This window comes from Macadamia integrifolia, chromosome 5 (assembly GCF_013358625.1).
Source record: "Macadamia integrifolia cultivar HAES 741 chromosome 5, SCU_Mint_v3, whole genome shotgun sequence".
NCBI classification, from domain to species: Eukaryota; Viridiplantae; Streptophyta; class Magnoliopsida; order Proteales; family Proteaceae; genus Macadamia; species Macadamia integrifolia.
The window spans coordinates 37,908,508-37,927,961 of NC_056561.1; the positions used below are offsets into that span (position 1 = coordinate 37,908,508).

At 38.3% G+C, this 19,454-nt stretch overlaps 2 protein-coding genes across 4 annotated transcripts in view; one reads left to right on the forward strand and one right to left on the reverse strand.

Annotated features, from left to right (window-relative positions):
• Window positions 1-229: 229 nt before the first annotated feature.
• Window positions 230-11,885, reverse strand: LOC122079472 (velvet complex subunit B-like). Its single transcript, XM_042645979.1, has 3 exons — window positions 11,437-11,885; window positions 2,664-2,942; window positions 230-1,608 (listed from the first exon to the last, which is right to left on the reverse strand). Exons 1-3 carry the CDS (start codon window positions 11,692-11,694, stop codon window positions 478-480), a joined length of 1,668 nt encoding a protein of 555 aa, XP_042501913.1. The 5' UTR covers window positions 11,695-11,885; the 3' UTR covers window positions 230-477.
• A 2,924-nt stretch (window positions 11,886-14,809) lies between these two features.
• LOC122079749 (RNA-binding protein 5) overlaps window positions 14,810-19,454 on the forward strand; it is a 10,696-nt gene continuing 6,051 nt past the window's right edge. The window contains exons 1-8 of one of the 3 annotated variants that reach the window (XM_042646457.1): window positions 14,819-15,023; window positions 15,594-15,699; window positions 15,785-15,842; window positions 17,402-17,459; window positions 17,536-17,630; window positions 17,726-17,824; window positions 17,909-18,181; window positions 18,570-18,793. In XM_042646457.1, the coding sequence (XP_042502391.1) occupies window positions 14,929-15,023; window positions 15,594-15,699; window positions 15,785-15,842; window positions 17,402-17,459; window positions 17,536-17,630; window positions 17,726-17,824; window positions 17,909-18,181; window positions 18,570-18,793 (1,008 nt within the window). In that variant the 5' untranslated portion in view covers window positions 14,819-14,928. Of the gene's footprint in view, window positions 15,024-15,593; window positions 15,700-15,784; window positions 15,843-17,350; window positions 17,460-17,535; window positions 17,631-17,725; window positions 17,825-17,908; window positions 18,182-18,569; window positions 18,794-19,454 lie in introns of those variants that run through there. The other 2 variants (XM_042646459.1, XM_042646460.1) reach the window with 2 other exon arrangements.

Consider the following 19,454-nt stretch of genomic DNA (forward strand, 5'->3'; position numbering starts at 1 on the left):
ATCATACTTAGTTCCCAACATTCTTTCTATTCCATTGGCCTGATCGGCAGGACAGATCCCATGTCTGATCCTTGTACAGAAAATCCTAGATGCTAAGAATACTGATCCTGGAGCCTGATGGTGTTCTGAATCCCCGAAAAACTGGATTATCTCCTGTTAAGCGTTGCACCCAGTCAATAACATTTATGCATCTGCAGGTGCACACGATGAGACCACAAGTGATACAGAATAAATCATAAAAAGCCGGTTTATTTATGAAAATTGGAAGATGTACAGAAAATTACAACCCTCAGTGCTGAACAGTGAGCACAATATCAGATCCCAAAGACCATTAACAATCTCTATAATTATTATGAATGAGCAACTACTAACAATCAACAAACGCAGCAGGTCCACTGAAAAACCTTCAACCAAATCGAGCCCATAACAAAGAAATAGTAGTTCACTTTATACAAAACATGGCACTAACAGACTCTGTCACCTGCCGAACCAACCTTTCTGGGGCTGTATTTCACCCCCACCATTCATCAGCTTATCCAGCACCACATTCAGGTCAACCGACTGTCCATTCTCCGTCAGTTTCCGCACTGTTGCCCTTACCTGTTCCCTTGAGAATCCCATTGTTGACACCTTCTCAACCACGTCATCAATTGGGACTCTGTTACCAGTACTGCCAGAACTTGAGCTACCACCTTCACTGGTGGCAGTTGGCAATGCATGTGGTAATATCTGTGCAGTTGGTAGACGTGGGTAATTGCTTCCGCCACTCGGGGCTGAAAAAGAAGAATGTTGAGATGGTTTCAGCATTGAAGTTCCATAGTGAGAAGGTGACCCACTGTAGGGGTAGGAATCATTATAGTTAGGCCCAGAAGTTTGGCCATATCCTTGGGAAAACCCTGAACTGGGTTTGCTCGAAGGAGGTTCATAGGCATTGGCAGGAGGACCATAAAATTGTTGGGTTGCAGGAGGTCCAGTGGGTGGCTGAGTCATTGATGGTGATTGGCGGATGCTTGGAGGGTAACTCTGAGATGGCATGTAGGTGGCTTCTTCAGTACGGTGGCTTAAAGGAGCTTGGAGTTGTGGAGGATGGACAGGGCCCATGGATGGGAGCTGTGGAGGAGGCTGAGGTGGCTGAGAGTATTGTGGAAGCTGAGGAGTTGGCTGATAGTGTTGATGTGGCGCTTGAGGTGGGGGTTGCGACTGTTGAGTTGGAGGTAATTGATATTGCTGATGTATGGCCTCAGGCGTCTGACCAGGGGGTGGGTAGTAGGGTTCTCGTGGTTGGTTGGATGGGATCTGGTTCTGGGGCAGTTGAGTAGGAAGCTGAGCTGGAGGCAGAGTCTGCTGGCCAAGAGGTGGCGGTGGTGGAGCATTAGGAGGAGGGAGAGAAGGAAGTGGTTGAGTTGGTTGTTGAAGAACAGCAGCTGGCGGAAGTGGCTGGTGAAACTGCTGAGGAGCAGAAGCTGCATGCTGCACAGGATCTGTGTGCACACTGACATTCTGGTTTTCAGGTTGCTGCTCTACCCTGGATACTTGCAGCTTCATTAGCTGCATCTGCGCCTCTGCTATTTCTTGCTTATCCCTTACCACTTGCACACTAGTTTGCACCTGCAACGGATTGATGATATACAATACTAGGTATCAAAGAATGATCAAGGAACCAATGCGTATAAGAGTCCAACATTTAAGTTCTCAGTTTAAACCAATAAGAAAGCCTTCCAATTTAGAGAATGAACAAAAAGAACATCTACTACAAGTACTTTCAAACAAGGTTTTTTATAGTACATTCATTCCAGCGGTCCAGCATCAAATCACAAGCCTTAACCTGACACCCCGAGCCGGGGGGGGGGGGGATGATGGGTTCAGTTAATCTAAACCTCAGCAAAGAGGCCAAGGAGAATTAGCTGCAACCAAAGCTTGTTAAGGCTGGCCCATTCTTTTTTTTTTTTGGCTAATGAGGCCATCCAAGGCTTGCCCTTTCATGTAGCTTCATTGTCACCCATATACCCAATTAAATTGCACAATTATCTAAGAATGCCTGCCCTAATTCCAACAGCATACTTAAGGCACCACAGGCTGAAAATAAAACCACATCAAGCATCCAACCTTCCCAATCATCTCCTAGACTATCAATCCATTCAATAACATCAGGCAGTCAGCTACCTCAACAACATGCAACACTTTTGAGGTAGAATTAACTAAATTTTTTGCAGTGTTGTCTAATTTTATTACAACTAGGCTACAGAAAAGGATATATGAAGCCAAAACCACACCAACCACATGTCAACTGGACCTTAGTTCAATGCATGCTAAAAATTTTGTGTAAACTCCTAGATATCAATTGCAGAAACAGAATGTATACAAGATGCTAGCTTGGCTAATTGGAAATGACTGTGAGTTTTGATGACACGGACTTGGGTTAGAAATCACCATTCAACAAATAAACTATTTGTCACCAAGAAAAAGTTGTTGCCCATATTCACCATAGTATTGGGCCTATCAGCCCTTACTTCTTTCACTTCCTTTTCAGGTTTCAGTTCAACATAGAAGTTGCAAATCAAATGATTTTGTATGCAAAATGTTGCTATGGTCTGGCTAATTATAAACCAAGAATGGAGAACAATGTGCCAGTGGTTAAGAACATCATAAACAGGGAAAGATACCTCTCTTAGAATATTCTCCAGCTGCCTCAATTTTCCATCGGTGCTGCCATGGTTATTTCCTGCTGATACTTTCAAATCATCAACAGAACACTCAAGGTGGCGAGTTCTGCTCTCCAACTGTGATAATCTTGCACTAACTCCTTCCAACACCTGTAGCAAATTATCGGCATGCTTCTTCATTGTTCGATCAATCTCAGATACCGTTGCTACATCATAGGCACCCTGCTCTTTCTCCAGGGAAACTTTAGCAGATTCATTAGGGTCTAAAGTAACATAATTCTGCATAGAAAATGTAAGAACAAACAAGGGAATCATAAAACTTGACAACAGCAATGGACTAAGAGAAGAAGAACAACAAATACTTTTCAAGCCACATTGGAAATAACAATTCAGCAGATGTTGGACAGTTGTCAATATATACCCAAGGAGGAATTTCAAATAAAACAGCTTTGCAATGAGCAGTACACACAAATAATTTTCACATACTCAAATGAAGTGTCAACATCCAATGTTTAGTTAACCTTCCCCTAGCACTGTATCAATTGGCGTTTATTACATATGGCTCGAACAGCTTGAGTGGGTTGTTCTAGCCATATGTTTAGTTAACCTTCCCCTAGCACCATATCAATGGGCGTTTGTTACATATGGCTAGAACAACCCACTCAAGCTAAAAATTTACCATTTATTTCCAATGGAATACGCCAATCACACAACACTCCATAAGGCTCTATTCAGGGTCCATGCACCCAATTCTAATTATATAGGCATCATCATTTTCAATATTTTCCTCAATCGATGGAACAAGACAACGAAAATGGCTACTCTGGATATCAGTCAACAATATAAAGTATCAGTATGTTTCTACTATTTCATTGCACTCAATATATTCTGCATTTTCGTCTAGAATATGTTAGAACTTTGCGGTTCGAAAGTATCCCTTCATAATTCTAAATACACATTCAGAATAAAAACCATAACATCGGCAAACAGGAAAAAACATGGAAATTCATACTAAATGCCAAATCAATACATCTATATGGGTACTGGACCCAATGCTGATTTCCAGGAATGAACATACTGTCAATTAAAAAAGAACACATCTCTTTCCCAATTGTTCCCAAATTAGTGTCTAGATTGCTTTAAAAAATATTCACCATAAGAGCTCAGCGACAAAGCCCAGTCATTCAAACTCATTACCCATATCGGTCAAATACATGCACCAAAATTATAAGTTGCCAATAAACCCCAAACGAGATCTAGAAAAGACAAAAGCAACTCACTATGCAAGGATATTCATCGGATGGAAACAAGGTCATTATACTCCCAAATGCACAAGTTCCAGTTCCAAGACTAAAGTCATTTCACACATAATTACACATATCCATATCCATACATGAACCTGTAGAAACGCAACCCTAAAACGATGCAGAAGAAAATGAGAAAACAAGAACAAACAATGCACATAGATTTACGGGGTTCGGCAAGGTTGCCTACGTCCCCGGTGAGATGAGATCTTGTTTCAGTATCAATGGAGAACAGGGTTACAGTGCTCGTCCCTCACACCTCTCAGTATTGCTTGCATTACAGAGAAAGAAACCCTCGCTACAAATATATAGCGAAAAACCCTAATCCGAGACCGCCATCATGCCTGTCGAGGTGCTGCACCAGTACTCCCTGGATTAAACTGCGACGGAATACAAGACATCGTACACCAACAGAACCTTCACAAACAGGTGGGAGATATACGCTGAAGATGAACATCTTGCTGCCATCTAATATTATATAGAGAGAATGGCCATATTACAATTCCTAATATATGACTTCTTGCAATGAACAGGCAGAGTTTGTTCTTGAAGATGAACACAAGAAGTTTGGTGAAAGGTCATATGTTTGTTCATTTAAAATGATTTCAGTGTGTATGCAATCACTTTTAGAATAAAGATGAAGGTCCTGCAATTCCAACAGGTTTTGTGAAAGTTAAACAAATTTATGGCCATGATTGACCAGCTGTGGGGGAGTTAATAATTTTGGCCATCATATTTAATTGGTAGATGATTTCATTTTAGAGTTTCTGAATTTTTTTAATTGAGTTTGATACCTTCTAAATTCTGTTTCTTTCTTCCTTTCTGTTTTAGCAAGCCCTAAGTAATAAGTTAATTAGTGAGTGTGGATTTACTAAGTTTCAAAACATTGTAGCCAAAATAACACAAAGGCTACAGCCAAAGTGGGTAAATGGTGAGTTTGCTTTAGTTAATTGAAATGGAGTTGTTGTTGTTCTCTGCTGCTCTTGCAGTTCTTGCCCTCGAGTTCTTGTGCTAGGTCATAGGTGAATTACAGCCCATTTAATTATCTCCTCTTTTCTTTTCTCTTTTCTTGTGTGTGCGTGCGTGTTTGTGTATGTGTGTGTACAATTATTTCTCTTATGAGCTTCTTCTCTACAAATAAAAGGGAAACTAGTGTTTAGGCCTACAGCCTGTGCAATACTTTAATGCTGTCTCACACCAGTAATTCTTACTTATTCCCCTCCCCTCCCCTCCCCTCCCCTCCTCCCACACTATTTATTTTTTTTTTTGGGGGGGGGGGGTTGGTGTTGTGAAAAGCATGGTTTAAGATCTGGGCTAAATCTCGCTAGTATCTCTCTTTTTGGATTTTCCAAGATGAGATGGGGAGGCGATACACAAAATCAACCATACCTCGACCGAGACTTTAAGATCTCGGCGATATCTCGCCCAATAACTCAGTTCAAATTGGTTTCACTTGAACCAGACCAAACCACATGTTAAAAAGGCCAAAACTCGACCCCATATCGTCAAGATCAAGCCCATAACTAGCCTCTCACGCCACACTTTGAAGAAAGAAGACATTGTTGATGGGATTTTGGTGCTTTTTCTTGCCAAACTTCATCCCTACACTACATTGAAGCTTAAAGAGTAGAGAATATCACTTTCTCATCCGCATTTGAAGACACTTTTTTTCTCAAGAAGAATTTTAGATAAAAAATATCTACATGTGTTGTGTAATATGTAATTATGTATTGTACCTATGTAGTTATGTGGCTTATGTCATTTCAATATATGTGAATGTGACTCATCAGTCACCAATGTTAATGGTTGAACAATTAAGTAATTATATATGATGTCTTTTAAATTCTTATTATTATTTACACGTTTTAAATTGATTATGTGTGTTCTAGATTCTAAAAGTATTAGATGTTGTGAAATGTGTGGAATGTGGATTGTGGAGTAGAGCATATACGAGCCTAAGGTCCAAAGAGTCTAAGACTACTTAAATAGGGTATGTAGTCAAAGTATCATTTTAGGTCTGATTTTTTAAAAAACTGATTCTTCCACTGTGTTTAGAAGGCAGATACAGCTGCACTTACCTGGTTGGACCAGCATGACCGGCTGTGGAAACCAATGGCCAAGAAGAACCTGTCCAACCCAGGTTTTTGGTCCAACAAGGGTTGGAAGTAGTTTAGTTTAATACTATGTCTTTTATTTCTCATGTTTGTCTTTGGGTAGGATACGTAGCAGATATAGAAATAGGATTTTGTTTATGTGTTAGAGTCAAGTTGGAGTTTTATAATTTTCTCTTTATATACTAGCATAAACTCAATTTTTGGGATTAGAGTGAATTTTATTTAGATTTAATTGAATTCGTGGGCTGTGTGATCCCCTTCCCCCTCCTTGTGCGTTTTTTCCTCTCTGCCCTAGGGCTCCCCATCACTAGTTCTGCTAGTAGCCTGGCCAGTTGTCAAGAAAACCAGGGGGTAAAACCTTTCCCAAAAACTACTTCTAGTTCTAGTTCATAACATATTTGATATATACATAAGTCAAAATGTATCTTAGCCCAATTAGCAAACTATTGAAGGTTAACAGGCATTAACAAAAAAATACCATGTTGGTGCCTCGCCAAAAATCATGCCTAGGCACACACCTGTTGATGTAATATTGTAATTGAGGAAGCTCAAAACAGTACCAGGGTAGGATCTTTTCTCAGAGAATAGGGAATTCTAGATATGGAGAATAGGATATTACTAAAAATTGTTGAAAGATGAAAAAGATGGAACAATAAACAATAAAATAACACTCGGGCTTCACACCGCAAGGTCGATCGACTAGATCAAACACCAACCTTCCTTGATCAAACACAAGGGATTTCTTGATTAAACACAAGAGATTCTTGATTAAACACAAGAAGAGAGTTGCATAAGCAAACTTTGCTTTCAAATCCTAAGTTGTCCTTGAATGCTTACAATTGATCCTTATTTATAGGACCAACTCAACAAAACATTACATACCCAACTTCCAACTAACAATAATAAAAAGTCTTCACTCATTAAAGTTGGGGTAGGAAAGTCTTCACCTTCCAACTACTAAAGTTGGAAAAGTCTTCACCTACCAACTACCAAAAGTGGAAAAATCCTCACCTCTTAAAGTTGCAATGGAAAAGTCTTCACCCCCAACTACCAAAGGTGGAAAAGTCTTCACCCATCATCACTTACAAAAGTGAATTGATCCCCCCCTTTTATAAAACTAAAAAGTAAAAGTAAAAGTAACTTCTAACCACTTAAATTAAACCGATATTAGACCAACATGGACCATGGTTCAATTTGAACTAAATTAAGACATAAAACATGAAATAAAAACTAAGTATGAAAATTAATAAGCATCAGCATGGTAAGGCCACATGCTAGTTACTCTTGTTGGCCTTCTTCCTACGGATGTAGGTCTTCAGATCTGCATCACCTGTTAGCCTACACAATTGCCTAATTAAAACTCATGGAAGCCACTCCCAGATATACCATTACAGATGCACTTAATGGTCAATCATCCATGTTAGCTCTATTATATCATTGTCCTACTACTTTAACATAACTAATAGTGCATAATTTTTTTGGCCAGCTCTATATATATATATATATATATATACTAAATGATACTGAAATTTCTTAAACCAGGTCTTGGGGCTGTCAAAACTATATTTTTATTCGGATTTGATCAGCATCCAATTAAAACATTCCCTCAAAGGGTATGCCTCCTGATGTAGATCGATGGAGAATGAAGAAGCAAACCAAGCCTGTCCAAGTTTTCCACATTGAGCCAGCACACTTGGGCCCATCTATGGGTTTTTTCAACCCATAGGCCCAGCTAGGATTCTGTCCCAGATAGCCATCGATTGGCAGTTTTTAGGGAATATATTTTTCTGCCTACTGTGGGAGAGAGTTCTAGGAGATTGAGGAGATATTCTGTGGGCCCCATTGGGTCCTTTATTGGAGAATAATCAGGGGAGATTTTTACAGCTTGCGTGGGAGATAAATCAGAGTGAGTTGCAGCCTTGCGTAGAGATTGGCTGGAGATTCAAGCTATGATTTGATTTGATTTTATTTACTTTCCTTTTTCATTGCAACCATCGTCTAAGTAGTTTAGATTTTAGCTTCTTATGGAATAAGTCTCAAATTTCCTTGTAAGAGACTTTCCATTGTTAGTTATTTCCTTTCCTGTTATTAGCAAGCATCATTATATACGCAATGGGTCCCTCCGATCCAAGGACAATTGAGTTTAAGAAAAAAAGAAAGCTTTGGCTTCGAAACTGTGAGATGCAGTGGCGGTGAGAGGCTGTGGGTGAGAGACCCTCCACTGAGATAGTTCCCTATCCCCGCTTCCCTACCCCTCCTACTTCTTCTTCTTTTTTTTTTTGTTCTCTTTCTTTCTGTTCTTCCCTTATTTCTTCAACTTCCAACAACTGTAAATTTGTCCTGAGATTTTACAGCAGCCCCTTCTTCTTTTCCGTGGCCATTAACAAGTCTATTTCAGTCCATTTATTGAAGCTGGGTTTTGTTGCTGCATCCTACTGAGATTGTCATCTAGTGAGACTGGTACACAGTTGTCCATTTGAAAACTGGTCTTACATTACCTACATTCAATTCGATTAATATCTGGGTTTTGTTGCTGCATCCTACTGAAATTGTCATCTAGTGAGACTGGTACACAGTTGTCCATTTGAAAACTGGTCTTACATTACCTACATTCAATTCGATTAATATCTGGGTTTTGTTGCTGCATCCTACTGAAATTGTCATCTAGTGAGACTGGTACACAGTTGTCTATTTGAAAACTGGTCTTACATTACCTACATTCAATTCGATTAATATCCTGCCCATCTATTCAATATCTGAATATCAATTGGTCAAATAGGGAACAGTTATACCTATACTCAATCCAATTAATAAGCAATCTAATTAATATGACATATATTATATATACCCTAGCATAATCTATACAATGAAACTATAAATACAGCTTAAGGGGTATCCTTTTTTTTTTACTATTATATAATTTGTAAAGCTCCGCAGGTTTACAGAAACTTCAAAGATTTATTTGAATAAATTTTATGCCCACGAATTATGCATGTGTTTTTAGTCATTGGTATAAACAAGGAGGGCTCAAGAAAAATAAACATGAATGGCAAAGGAAAGAATTGTATTTTGCTACTTTTTTTAATGTTTTGAATTAGATATCCAATATCCTTTTCAATATTAGGATATCAAAAGCATTCAAATACAGATGGGTAATTTACACTTTGGGTCCTCCATGTTAGGGGTATCTTTTACTGGGTCCTCTATGTTGCAACAACCGTGATTTAGGTCTCTCTACTCCGACTGTCTGACAACATAGTTGGGCAGTAATAGCCAAAGAAAAATGACTCAATAGGGCGTCTTACATCACCCTATTCTCGATCCCAAAATTTCTTTCTTCCTCCCATTTGCTCAACACAACTCTTCTAGAGCATCAGTGGCGACGGAGATTGAAGAAGCTCTCAAAGCGGCGGATATGGAAAGCTCAAGCTTGCACAGTGACTGCCGACATCAAATGGGTGAATGGGGACACCATTCACAGAGGCAGAAGTGGGCTGTTTTCCGTCATACTTGTCTGAAAACAGCTAGTACTGCTATTCTCCCTCATATTTTAAGTTATAAAACACTAATTAATCTCTATACATGGCATTTAGCATGTTTGAAGAAAGAAATTCCCACACCCTATGTATTCCTGAATCTTTGGTTCAGATTTTCCAGGTCTGAAAATGCATGAAACTGTTCTGATTTGCACGAACTATTTCTTCCATAAGCTTGTCTGAACTCTGAAACTGGTTTGAACTTTCATGGCAGGCTCCTTCTGTCATGAACAGGACTGAAATTGGTAAATAAAATTTCTCAGGTTCATTTGGTATCCCACCTCTGTTCAGAATCAGTCAAACTTTTCAGGTTCAATTGCCATATGGATTTCCATTTGAATGTCCAGAAATTAAAATTTTATTAACAATTCCTGTTGACAATTGGTCAAATATATCACGTCCATTTGGTCCCTGTAATCCCATTTTAAAGTTCGGAAATTGCTTGAACAGCTCCAGAATTGTATTAACAAAGTCTGTGGAGAATTTGATCAAATTTCTCAGGTTCATCTGGTATCTATAATTCCTTTTGAAATTTGAATGCTCTGAAATTACTTGAATAGCTCCACAATTGTATTAACAAGGTCTGTTCAGAATTAGACTGATGTATCAGGTCTCCTTCAGCTCTGCCACTCCATTTGAACAGCTCTGGAATTGTATTAATAAGGTCTGAACTCGCATGGACATCCCTGAAATGGCATTAACAGGTCCTGACTTGTACGAGAGCTTCGCTGGTCTATTTAAAAAGGAATGGATTTGTGATCACCACAATTATCTTTTTCAAATATGTTATTTCACCTGATTACTTCCGCTGTCTGCTGTCCTCTCTGTCTGTCCTAACATCCCACCGATTGGAGGGACCCAAAGTGGGGTATACGCAACACGGAGAATTCAGTTTAGAAGATACCACTAACATCGAGGACACAAGCTGTAAATTATCCATTACAAATCCATTGGATATCAGGTACCTAGCAAAATAGTGGGACCAAATACGATCTACCTATATCAACCGGCACTCGATCTGTTACAGCCTGAAGTATCTTCTACTGCATTGTTTACGGTGATGAACACAATCCAATATCAATCGCTGTTACACCAGTATATTTTTTGTTTCAGATGTTTTGGTTAAGGGTTAGTCTAGATTTTACTTAAAGTCTTCGGAAAACAAATCACTTATTGAAGGGGAAAATCACTGGAAGACCATGACGAAAAGAAATAGAATACATACACAAGGAAAAAAAAAATTTCCAATAGCATGAGATTGGAGAGATACTCCTTCTACAATATACGATGCAATATACAGATGGGGTCAAAGATTAACATGAATGTTATAATGCCATGCAAATACAAGGTAAAATGATATGTAGCCAACCAGCTCTATTTGTAACCTTGTCCTGGTTGCCCTTAGATTTATGATATTCCTCTCCATTCATTTCAAGCGTGCTACAACTTTTTTTTTTTTTAATATTATTTATTCAGAAAATAATTCCAGTGAACCATGGTTTTCTTTTAAGTCTAAAGCAGGCAACAGTGACCAGCAACCAGTAATGTTATAATGGATTACAGAATATCATGCAATCTCCAAACTACCAACAAAACCAAAACCATGCCCATCAACGATACCTCAAGCACATTTTCTATAATCTCTAAAACTTGAAAAAAACTGCAGCCTGACGCTAACAATTACTTGATTATTAAGAAAATGATTACACACGCCATTCAATTGCAGCAATAAATTCTCAAGGTTCACCGAAGACCTCAGATGAAACCAAACAAAAAGCCCTAACAAATCAAATTATATGAGAAAAAAAAAAAACCTTACTCTGGCATTTGATGCGTTGGCCCATGAATCTGCGGAGCTCCAAACCCTAGTTCCACCAACATTGCTGCCCTCCAGATTCATCGATTGCGAAGCACCGACGACGGGGCGAATCGGCATGAAATCATAGCTGGGAAGAACATCTTCTTTCTTAGAGCCACCGTGGTGTTCCTCCGGATGATTCAAAAGCTCGAAAAAATCGTTATTTTGTGATCCTGACAGACCCATGACCTGCTTATCCATAAAGTGAGAAGAATTCATCGAGCTTCGATTCCTGTAACTCGACTCTCAGGGAATCCAAATTTCTAACAATCGACACAAATCCTTGAAAAATTATCAGGCTGCAGGATTTTCGAGAGACTAAAATAATCGAGCCGTGAAAAATGACTCCAACTTCTTCATTGCTCAGGATGCAGAGAACGTAACTCACAAGCCTTGAAATCTCTGGGGTGCACTGTATAGATACCACTCCCTGTGCATGTTAGCAAAAACCTCTTCATTTTCTGAACACGGTAATGGACTAATAGAGGTCCCACCTCCCACGTGGAGGAGATCATCTGGAGTCTGGACCAAGCCTTGTATAAAAACAAAACGATGCATATCCTTTTCTTCTTTCTCTTATTCATTTCTAATTTTTTTTTTTAATATAAATAAAATAATAACGCATATCACTTATTATTGAAGAAATAAATAAAGAATGAGGATTCTTAAAAAGGCAGAGTGCTTTTACATCAGTACATGAACCAATGAAAACATAGTAGAAATATTAATAGGGCAAAATTTTCACATTTCATTAGGGTTTTTTACCCAACTGTCTCCCCATGGGGGTCACTATTTTTTAAGGCCTCTTTCTCCTGAAAAAAAAATAAATAAATAAATAATGATCTATAATTACATATCCAATCATTAGAAAAAGTGCAATATTTTTTTTTTATGTGTAAAATTGGGTAAAGGGTTTGTCCATAATGTTGTGATTGTGCTGGTAGTCAAATCTAGGCTTGCACTAACCTATACCGGCTCGATTAATAAACATGTCGGGCTTGAGCCTTAAATATTTATAAATAGATAGTACATAATGCAGCCACCTAGCCCAACGAGCACCCGATCGACCCAACACATCTATAAGTTTGATTTGAACCGACTCCTTTAAGCCCAACTTAGCTCAATCATTTTAATACTACTTGTATTTTTTTTTTTTTAATACTATTTGCATTTAGTGGTAAGGCTACGTGATATGTATAGTTGAGATGGTGGTGATTGTTATCTGAATGTTCATCTTTTTCATACATAGTTTAATTGATTTGAACTTGCTAAACTTGGGTTGTGTATGCATAGTTTAATTGCTTTGAGTTTCATGAATTAAAGATCGAGTACCTTAGTAACTTAGTTGTTTTGCTTATATTTGGCTTAATCCATTTTAACTATGGGATCTTTCTTTGTTGTGCCCATATTTGCCTCATTTTATTGGTATTTATTTTCAAGCATATTTAAGAGTCCAATTTTAAATGAGACTCATTTAAAGTCCGTTTAAAGTTAAATAGGTCTATAGCCTGGTTAAGCCCCGTTTATGACAGACGGATTAAAGCCCAAGACTGACCTACCCAATTATTAACCGTACCATGCCCGCATTAGCTAAGCCCTTTTAGCTAGACGGGCATTCACGATGTAGCCTTTGAAATTAGCCAAACCCAATTAGGCCCGACCGTTTGACACCCCTTCCTAGTACTATTGGTAGGAGGATGATAATATTGTACATTCTTTTATTATTATTATTATTATTATTATTATTATTATTATTATTATTATTATTATGAAACTTTGATTAAAAGCAAGCAAAAAAATTTTTTTTTTTTTGATTAAAACACAAATAGGGGAAGAGTTTTGTAAAAATATAAGGGTAAGAGATGAAGGGCCCGTTTGATAACGTTTCTGTCATTTCTGTTTCAAGAAACAGCAGAAACATAAATTTCCGTTTCTATAAACATAAACGGAATTGAAGGTGTTTGATAAGTCATGTTTTTAGAAGTCGATGGTAACCAGTGAAAGAATTGCCATAAGTCGTTTACAGAAAAGGGCGAAACAAGTTGAACTTGTTTTGCCTGGGTCTTTTCTTAAACCATAAATAAGTAAAAATTTATATTTCAATTTATAAAAATAAGTGTAACGAAACATTTTTATCAAACGCTTTTTGCTCCATTTATGCTGTTTCTGGAAACAGAAACGGCAGAAACGCGTTTCTTGAAATGTTATCAAACGGGCCCGAAGCCACCAACACCAAACATAAAGATAAAGAATCCTGAATGCCTATATATACATGGAATAAAAATGTGAAAATTACATGATCACCCACTCATGGGTTTTGTTTTACAAAATTATTCATCAAAAGTTTAAGTTAACAAGGTTACCCAAAACTAGGTTTCCATTTACAAAATTACCCATTTAAAGTTTAAGTTAACAAAAATACCCAAAATTGAGTTAGGATTTACAAAACTCCAGTAATAAAAAAATACATGATTATATGTAGAAGATGAAGAATCACTATTTTGGGTAGTTTTATAAACCCAAACCTGATTTTGGGTATTTTTGTTAACTGAAACTTTGGGTGGGTAGTTTTGTAAACTCAAACCTAATTTTGGGTATTTTTGTTAACCAAAATTTTTTTGTGGGTAATTTTGTAAAGGAAAACCCAAAAGTGGGTAATCATATGATTTTCCCAATAAAAATCAATAGAATGATATGTAAATATGATCGACCATGTGTCGAATTACATCATTGAATTCGATCATTTCCCGTTCTATCTAAAGCCCCCTTATCATCTTGTGTATGTCCATGCACTCATATTTTAATCATGTACATCATCGTGATAGTCCCAAAATTTTTCATTCCCTTATCTTGCACATGGTGAATTCCAAATTGCGAATGAGATTTAGCTTGTGGATAAGGGACCTTAGTTGTTATGTGTCCATAAATTTTAGCCTCATATGACCAACCATGTGGCAAATCTAAACATAAGAGAGAGAGATATGAGGGGTTTCTTTGAAGGGCAAAAAATTTGGTCGAGTTTCCTCAACGTGCTTAGCCAAATGAGTATGGAGGCCCACATATCAATGGATAAAAAATGTCCACATTGGTGCGAATTTTGGGTTCTACATAACCCCGACTTGTAGAGGTTTGGCCCAAGTCTCCATCATTTTTCCACATAAAAGCCCATTAGCAATTGAAGCGAAAAATCTGAGATCCGCCCAACACATATTCGATGACTGGGACGACTTTGAAGTGAGACAATGATCCTCTCACGTGAACAGCCCCTCCAATGCGCAGCTGGGAGCTTGATCCGATGCGCATTGGAGGGGCTTGGGTGTGCGCTCGGGCCCAGCCGTTGGATGCGCACTGGGCCGGGGCTGGAGAGGATCTGAATCTCGGAAACGTCGTCTGTCGGTTATTATTCGGAGATCAAAATCCGCAAGTTGGCTAATTAGAGAGGGATGGAAAGAAATGGCGGGAACCCAAGAACAAGAATCCCAAGAGTTGCAGAGAGACGATTATTCTTTCGTATGGGACGACGAATCTAAGCTGTATTACCATGCCAGGTTAGCAACTCATATGTCTCCGATTTACTTTTGCAGATTAGGGCATTCATAATTCGAACTCTCATGCGATCCAACGGTTTTCCGAACTAACGACTTTAACGGGAGTTTGATCATAGTGTAAAATGGACTTCTGCTCTGAATAAATGATCAGTAGATTCAAGTTTGGGAGTGTCTGAATCTTATGCTACAAGAACATCTTCTTCCTGAAACTTGGTCTTAGGGTTTTACCTTTATACATTTCCATTTGTCATCTGCACTGATTACTGTTCCAGCCTCTATGTCCTATTCTCAGTTCTGAAGAACTTTCTGGTTCATCTTCTGTTGTTTGGAAGACACTACTGGCAAATCAGACTTGGGTTTAAGAATTTTTAGTAAACCATAAGAGCAGTTTATGAAACTAAATTCATAAAGGGAAGGTCCCTTAAAGAGCCAACAAAGGCCTGTAAATTTATGATTTTTCTTCTTTTTTCTTTCTTTTTCTCCCCCCCCCCCCTGGTTCGGGGGTTGTGTGTGTCTGTGTGTTGGGGAGGGATATTTGCCTAATGACTTTGCCTTAATCTGCTGCTACAGTACTGGATTTTATCACGATCCGGATGCTGGCTGTTACTACAATAGTAGAGATGGCCTGTACTACAAATTTGAGGATGGACATTATGTTCCATTGGAATATGACAAGGTATTAATTGGGATTACAAAATTGAAGTTACATTCTTTGGAATTCCATTTCACTGATACTTCCTGCTCATAATTCATTGTTTTAGGGTGAAGAATCTAAAGCTGACCAGTGTAGGGAAATGGTTCCTGATGAATATATTCAAGGTAAGCCGCGCGTCTGTATGTATGTGTAGTGAAATTTGGAAGTTAAATTTCTTATGTTTTTGTCGGTGAGTAAGTCAAATTCTGTTGTTGATTTGTTAAAAAATGTTATCAAATCTTTCTGCAACACCATCCCCCCCCCCAAAAAAAAAAGTTATCCACTGTAGCTATTATATGGTGGGCCAGAGGAAGTGCTTACTAGTACTGTCACGATTCACATGGGATATTGAATAGGATTTGGATCCTCTCCAATGATTTTTCCTTCAACTTTTCTCCAACTAGACATATGCACGCAACCCAACACCAGGGGGTACGCAGCCCCAAACATGCATGTGTTTGGTTGGAAAGCCGTTGGAGGGAGAGTCATTGGTCAAGATCTCAATCCTATTGAATATGCACCGACGAGGGGGAACCAGATTCATTGGATCTTCGCTCTACATGGCCATATAAATGCTCTATCTAGGCCTTTTTCATATATGGGGGAAGATGTAAATCTATTCAATACATGCGTCACCTAGGGTGGGCCACATCAAGGATCAATATTTCCATTTAGGGATCTTCTGGGTTTTCACATGAAAATTTGGTGGTCCAACTCAACACGTTCCATTGTGTGTTGGATTTTTCCCCTCATATACAATGATACTACTTTCTTTCTTTCTTTCTTTCTTTCTTCTTCTTCTTTTTTTTTTTATTTATTATTTATTTTTTTATTTTTAAATTTGACCTTTCTACCACTTTTCAAAGTTTTATCCTGACATGTGGCTGGATGATATGGCCAATCTGGACCTTTTTATAAATAGAGGACCATTCAGATCGACCACACATGAAGTTTCATGTGCGCCATACATGATGTGGTAACTTTCCTCCCCTTCCCTGCACTTGTTTGTCCACTTTGTGCCACTCAGCTCTTTTGGGCAGGATTCAACATCCGTACAGAAATCATTTCCTCTTCTCCTCTGTTTGGAAATCTGCAACAGTAAAACTCTTGAGATTCTAGAAAGATTTCTCTTCCCCTCCCTCTACTAAAACTTCTCTATTCAGTTGCTCCTATTTTATGGAAAAGTTGAAAGAAATAGTGAAAAATCCTGGATTTCTCCTACCAAGAAAATGATGATTGTATGAAGTAAAGCTTTCCTTAAAGCTATCTGAATGGTGGTTATCTTATTGAGTCTATCTTCACGTCCTGGGTTAGAAAAGAGAAGATTTGGTGGAGTCAATTGATCGATTTCATTTCTTAACTTCAGATCACATTTAACTAGGTATGACCTTAATTCTACAATCGCTTCCTTGTATAGAAAAATCCTGCCTGCATACCTGTTGTTCCTTGGGAGATAAAAAAAGAATGTATGGATTTTATTCGTATTCAATTGGATGGACTTTATGCAATTGAAGACGTTCTATATGGCTGCCTTTCATGACTACCTCCATGACTTCGATGCTGGTTCTAGTGGTCCACTTAGTGAGTTCTTCAGATTTATTAATTTCATACAAAAGCATGGCTATACTCGCAGTGTCAGGAGAGCTTTTATCCGGCTTCAGTTGATCTGTCTTTCCATTTCCAGGCCAAATGGAGTACGTTAACAGCAGTGGGCCTGAGAATCCACCTCCAACTTCAGAATGGTATGCAAATATATTCCTATGTTATCAGATTCCTGTGATGTTTCTTCGCTAATGTGCATAAAATTATTGTTTTTAGGTTAGAGGAGACACTTATTGATCTGTATTTGACGGGTTATCCCAACTCAAGAATCAATACTGCAGATGATTCGGCAGTGCCTTTGGAATCTGATGGTTAGTAGAATCCAGCTTAAAAGTCGGGTCACAGTTTGGTGGGTGAATTACTTGCTTTAGTAAGGATAAATCCTGAGCTTGCCTATCATGTTCAGGTTCAGGAAATAATGATACTTATGAAATAGAGGAAGGTGAATGGATCCCTGAAGACCTTCAAGGTGCAACCATGTCAAATGAAAGAGTCTCTGATGAAGGTGAACCAATAATTTTTACTGCTGATGGTTATCTCAATACCACATAAGTGGAAGTCAGTTTCTTACAAGAAAATTTTGATGCAGTTGCTTCACGGGATGAAGAGAACTGGCGAGCTCAGTATGGTCAAGTTCTAAAATCCAGGGAAGAGGATGTACTGCCTTTCCATGCTGTCGATTTATGGGATTGGGCAATGGTTAAGGAGACTATAAGAAAGAAGAAACATCAAGCGGCAAGGCTGGTTGGTAGGCTGGTAAAACCGTCCATGAAGCTTCATCCATCTTTGCCTTCTAGTGGTGGCATTCTGAAAACTTCTACAATATGTGAAGTACATTTTGATCTGGTACGAGTTGCATCAGGTTTGCTGCTAATTCAGATCACGAGAAATACAACTTTTGTTCTTTGAAATATCTCATAGTTATTATTATTATCTGGGTTAGTTGTAATAAGGCTTAGTTGAGTTTTGAGTTGAGTTGATTTGTTGGTTGTGATGTACAAAACCTTCTAGGTGGAACCTATAAATTATAATACGATGGTTAAAAAACATGGATTAGTGAAGCATGGCGTGGTGTTTCTTTATTCATTCTACCATCTAAGCTCTTCGGACTATATATTCAGGCATCACTTTTTTTCTTAACACCCCCCCCCCCCAAACCCCTGCTTTTGTGTTTCTCTAGCAACTATCTCCATCTTTTGGTGTTTTCAACAAGAAGTTAATGTATTCCGTTTCTCTCCATTCTTTTCCAGGGGAAGTATATAGGTTGAGGAGCCCTAGCGCGAGATACTTAGCTTCGTTATCAACTTATGATTCTTGTAACCCAACGAAAGATTGGGGTTTCCCTGAGTTATTAGTTGATAACCAAGGTATCTCCCTATCTAATACCAATGGAACTTCTGAAACTGCAACCCCAGTTGTAGTTCCCACTGGCAAAGATTCATGTGCATCACCAGATCAACTCTCAGTATTGAAGGTACTCTTGTGCACATTTGATGTTTTAGTTTTGAACTGAGGTATATTACTCGATCAATCTGTCAAGATTTCGTTGGAAAAAGCGAACAAAATAAGCTCTCCCCCAACCCACCCACCACCCAAAAAAAAAAAAACCAACAAAGTTCACTTTTTCTTTTAGAAACTCTGAGTCATGAACTTAGGAATGTTAATAGAAGACAAGAACCATATGGAACCTGAAAGAACTTAGATATATGCTCTCCTAATGAACTTAATAGATCAATGTGGCCTTTTGATGAAATTATTAGATCGTAAGCTATTTCCTGATGCATCTACAAGCCTTTGTCACGACAATTCTTGTTTCTTCATTTTAAGCAATCTAGCTTCTAGAATTTTAGGATTACATGACTCCGAGTGGTAACTGAAGTATACCATAAATACTTGTTTGAAAAATAACTTCTAAATGCCAACCAACGGGACAATTACACTATTTCGCCATTGTGTGCGTAACCATATGAACCCTAACTACCTCTGGATATAGCTCTTAGCCATGAGCCTTCATCATATGTGGGTGTTTCCTACTATTTTATTGTTACGTATGGTAATGATTTTTTTCTGTTGATCATAAATGGTAGATCTATCTGTCAATGTGCATCGTGTTGGCCGAGTATAGACTGATGCAG

Coding starts and splice junctions, on each gene's coding strand:
- LOC122079472 (XM_042645979.1), bottom strand. CDS start 11,694: ATGAATTCTTCTCACTTTATGGATAAGCAGGTCATGGGTCTGTCAGGA. Junction 2,943..11,436: donor CCAACGCATCAAATGCCAGA/GTAAGGTTTTTT, acceptor TTTTCTATGCAG/AATTATGTTACTTTAGACCC. Junction 1,609..2,663: donor TGGAGAATATTCTAAGAGAG/GTATCTTTCCCT, acceptor AATCCGTTGCAG/GTGCAAACTAGTGTGCAAGT.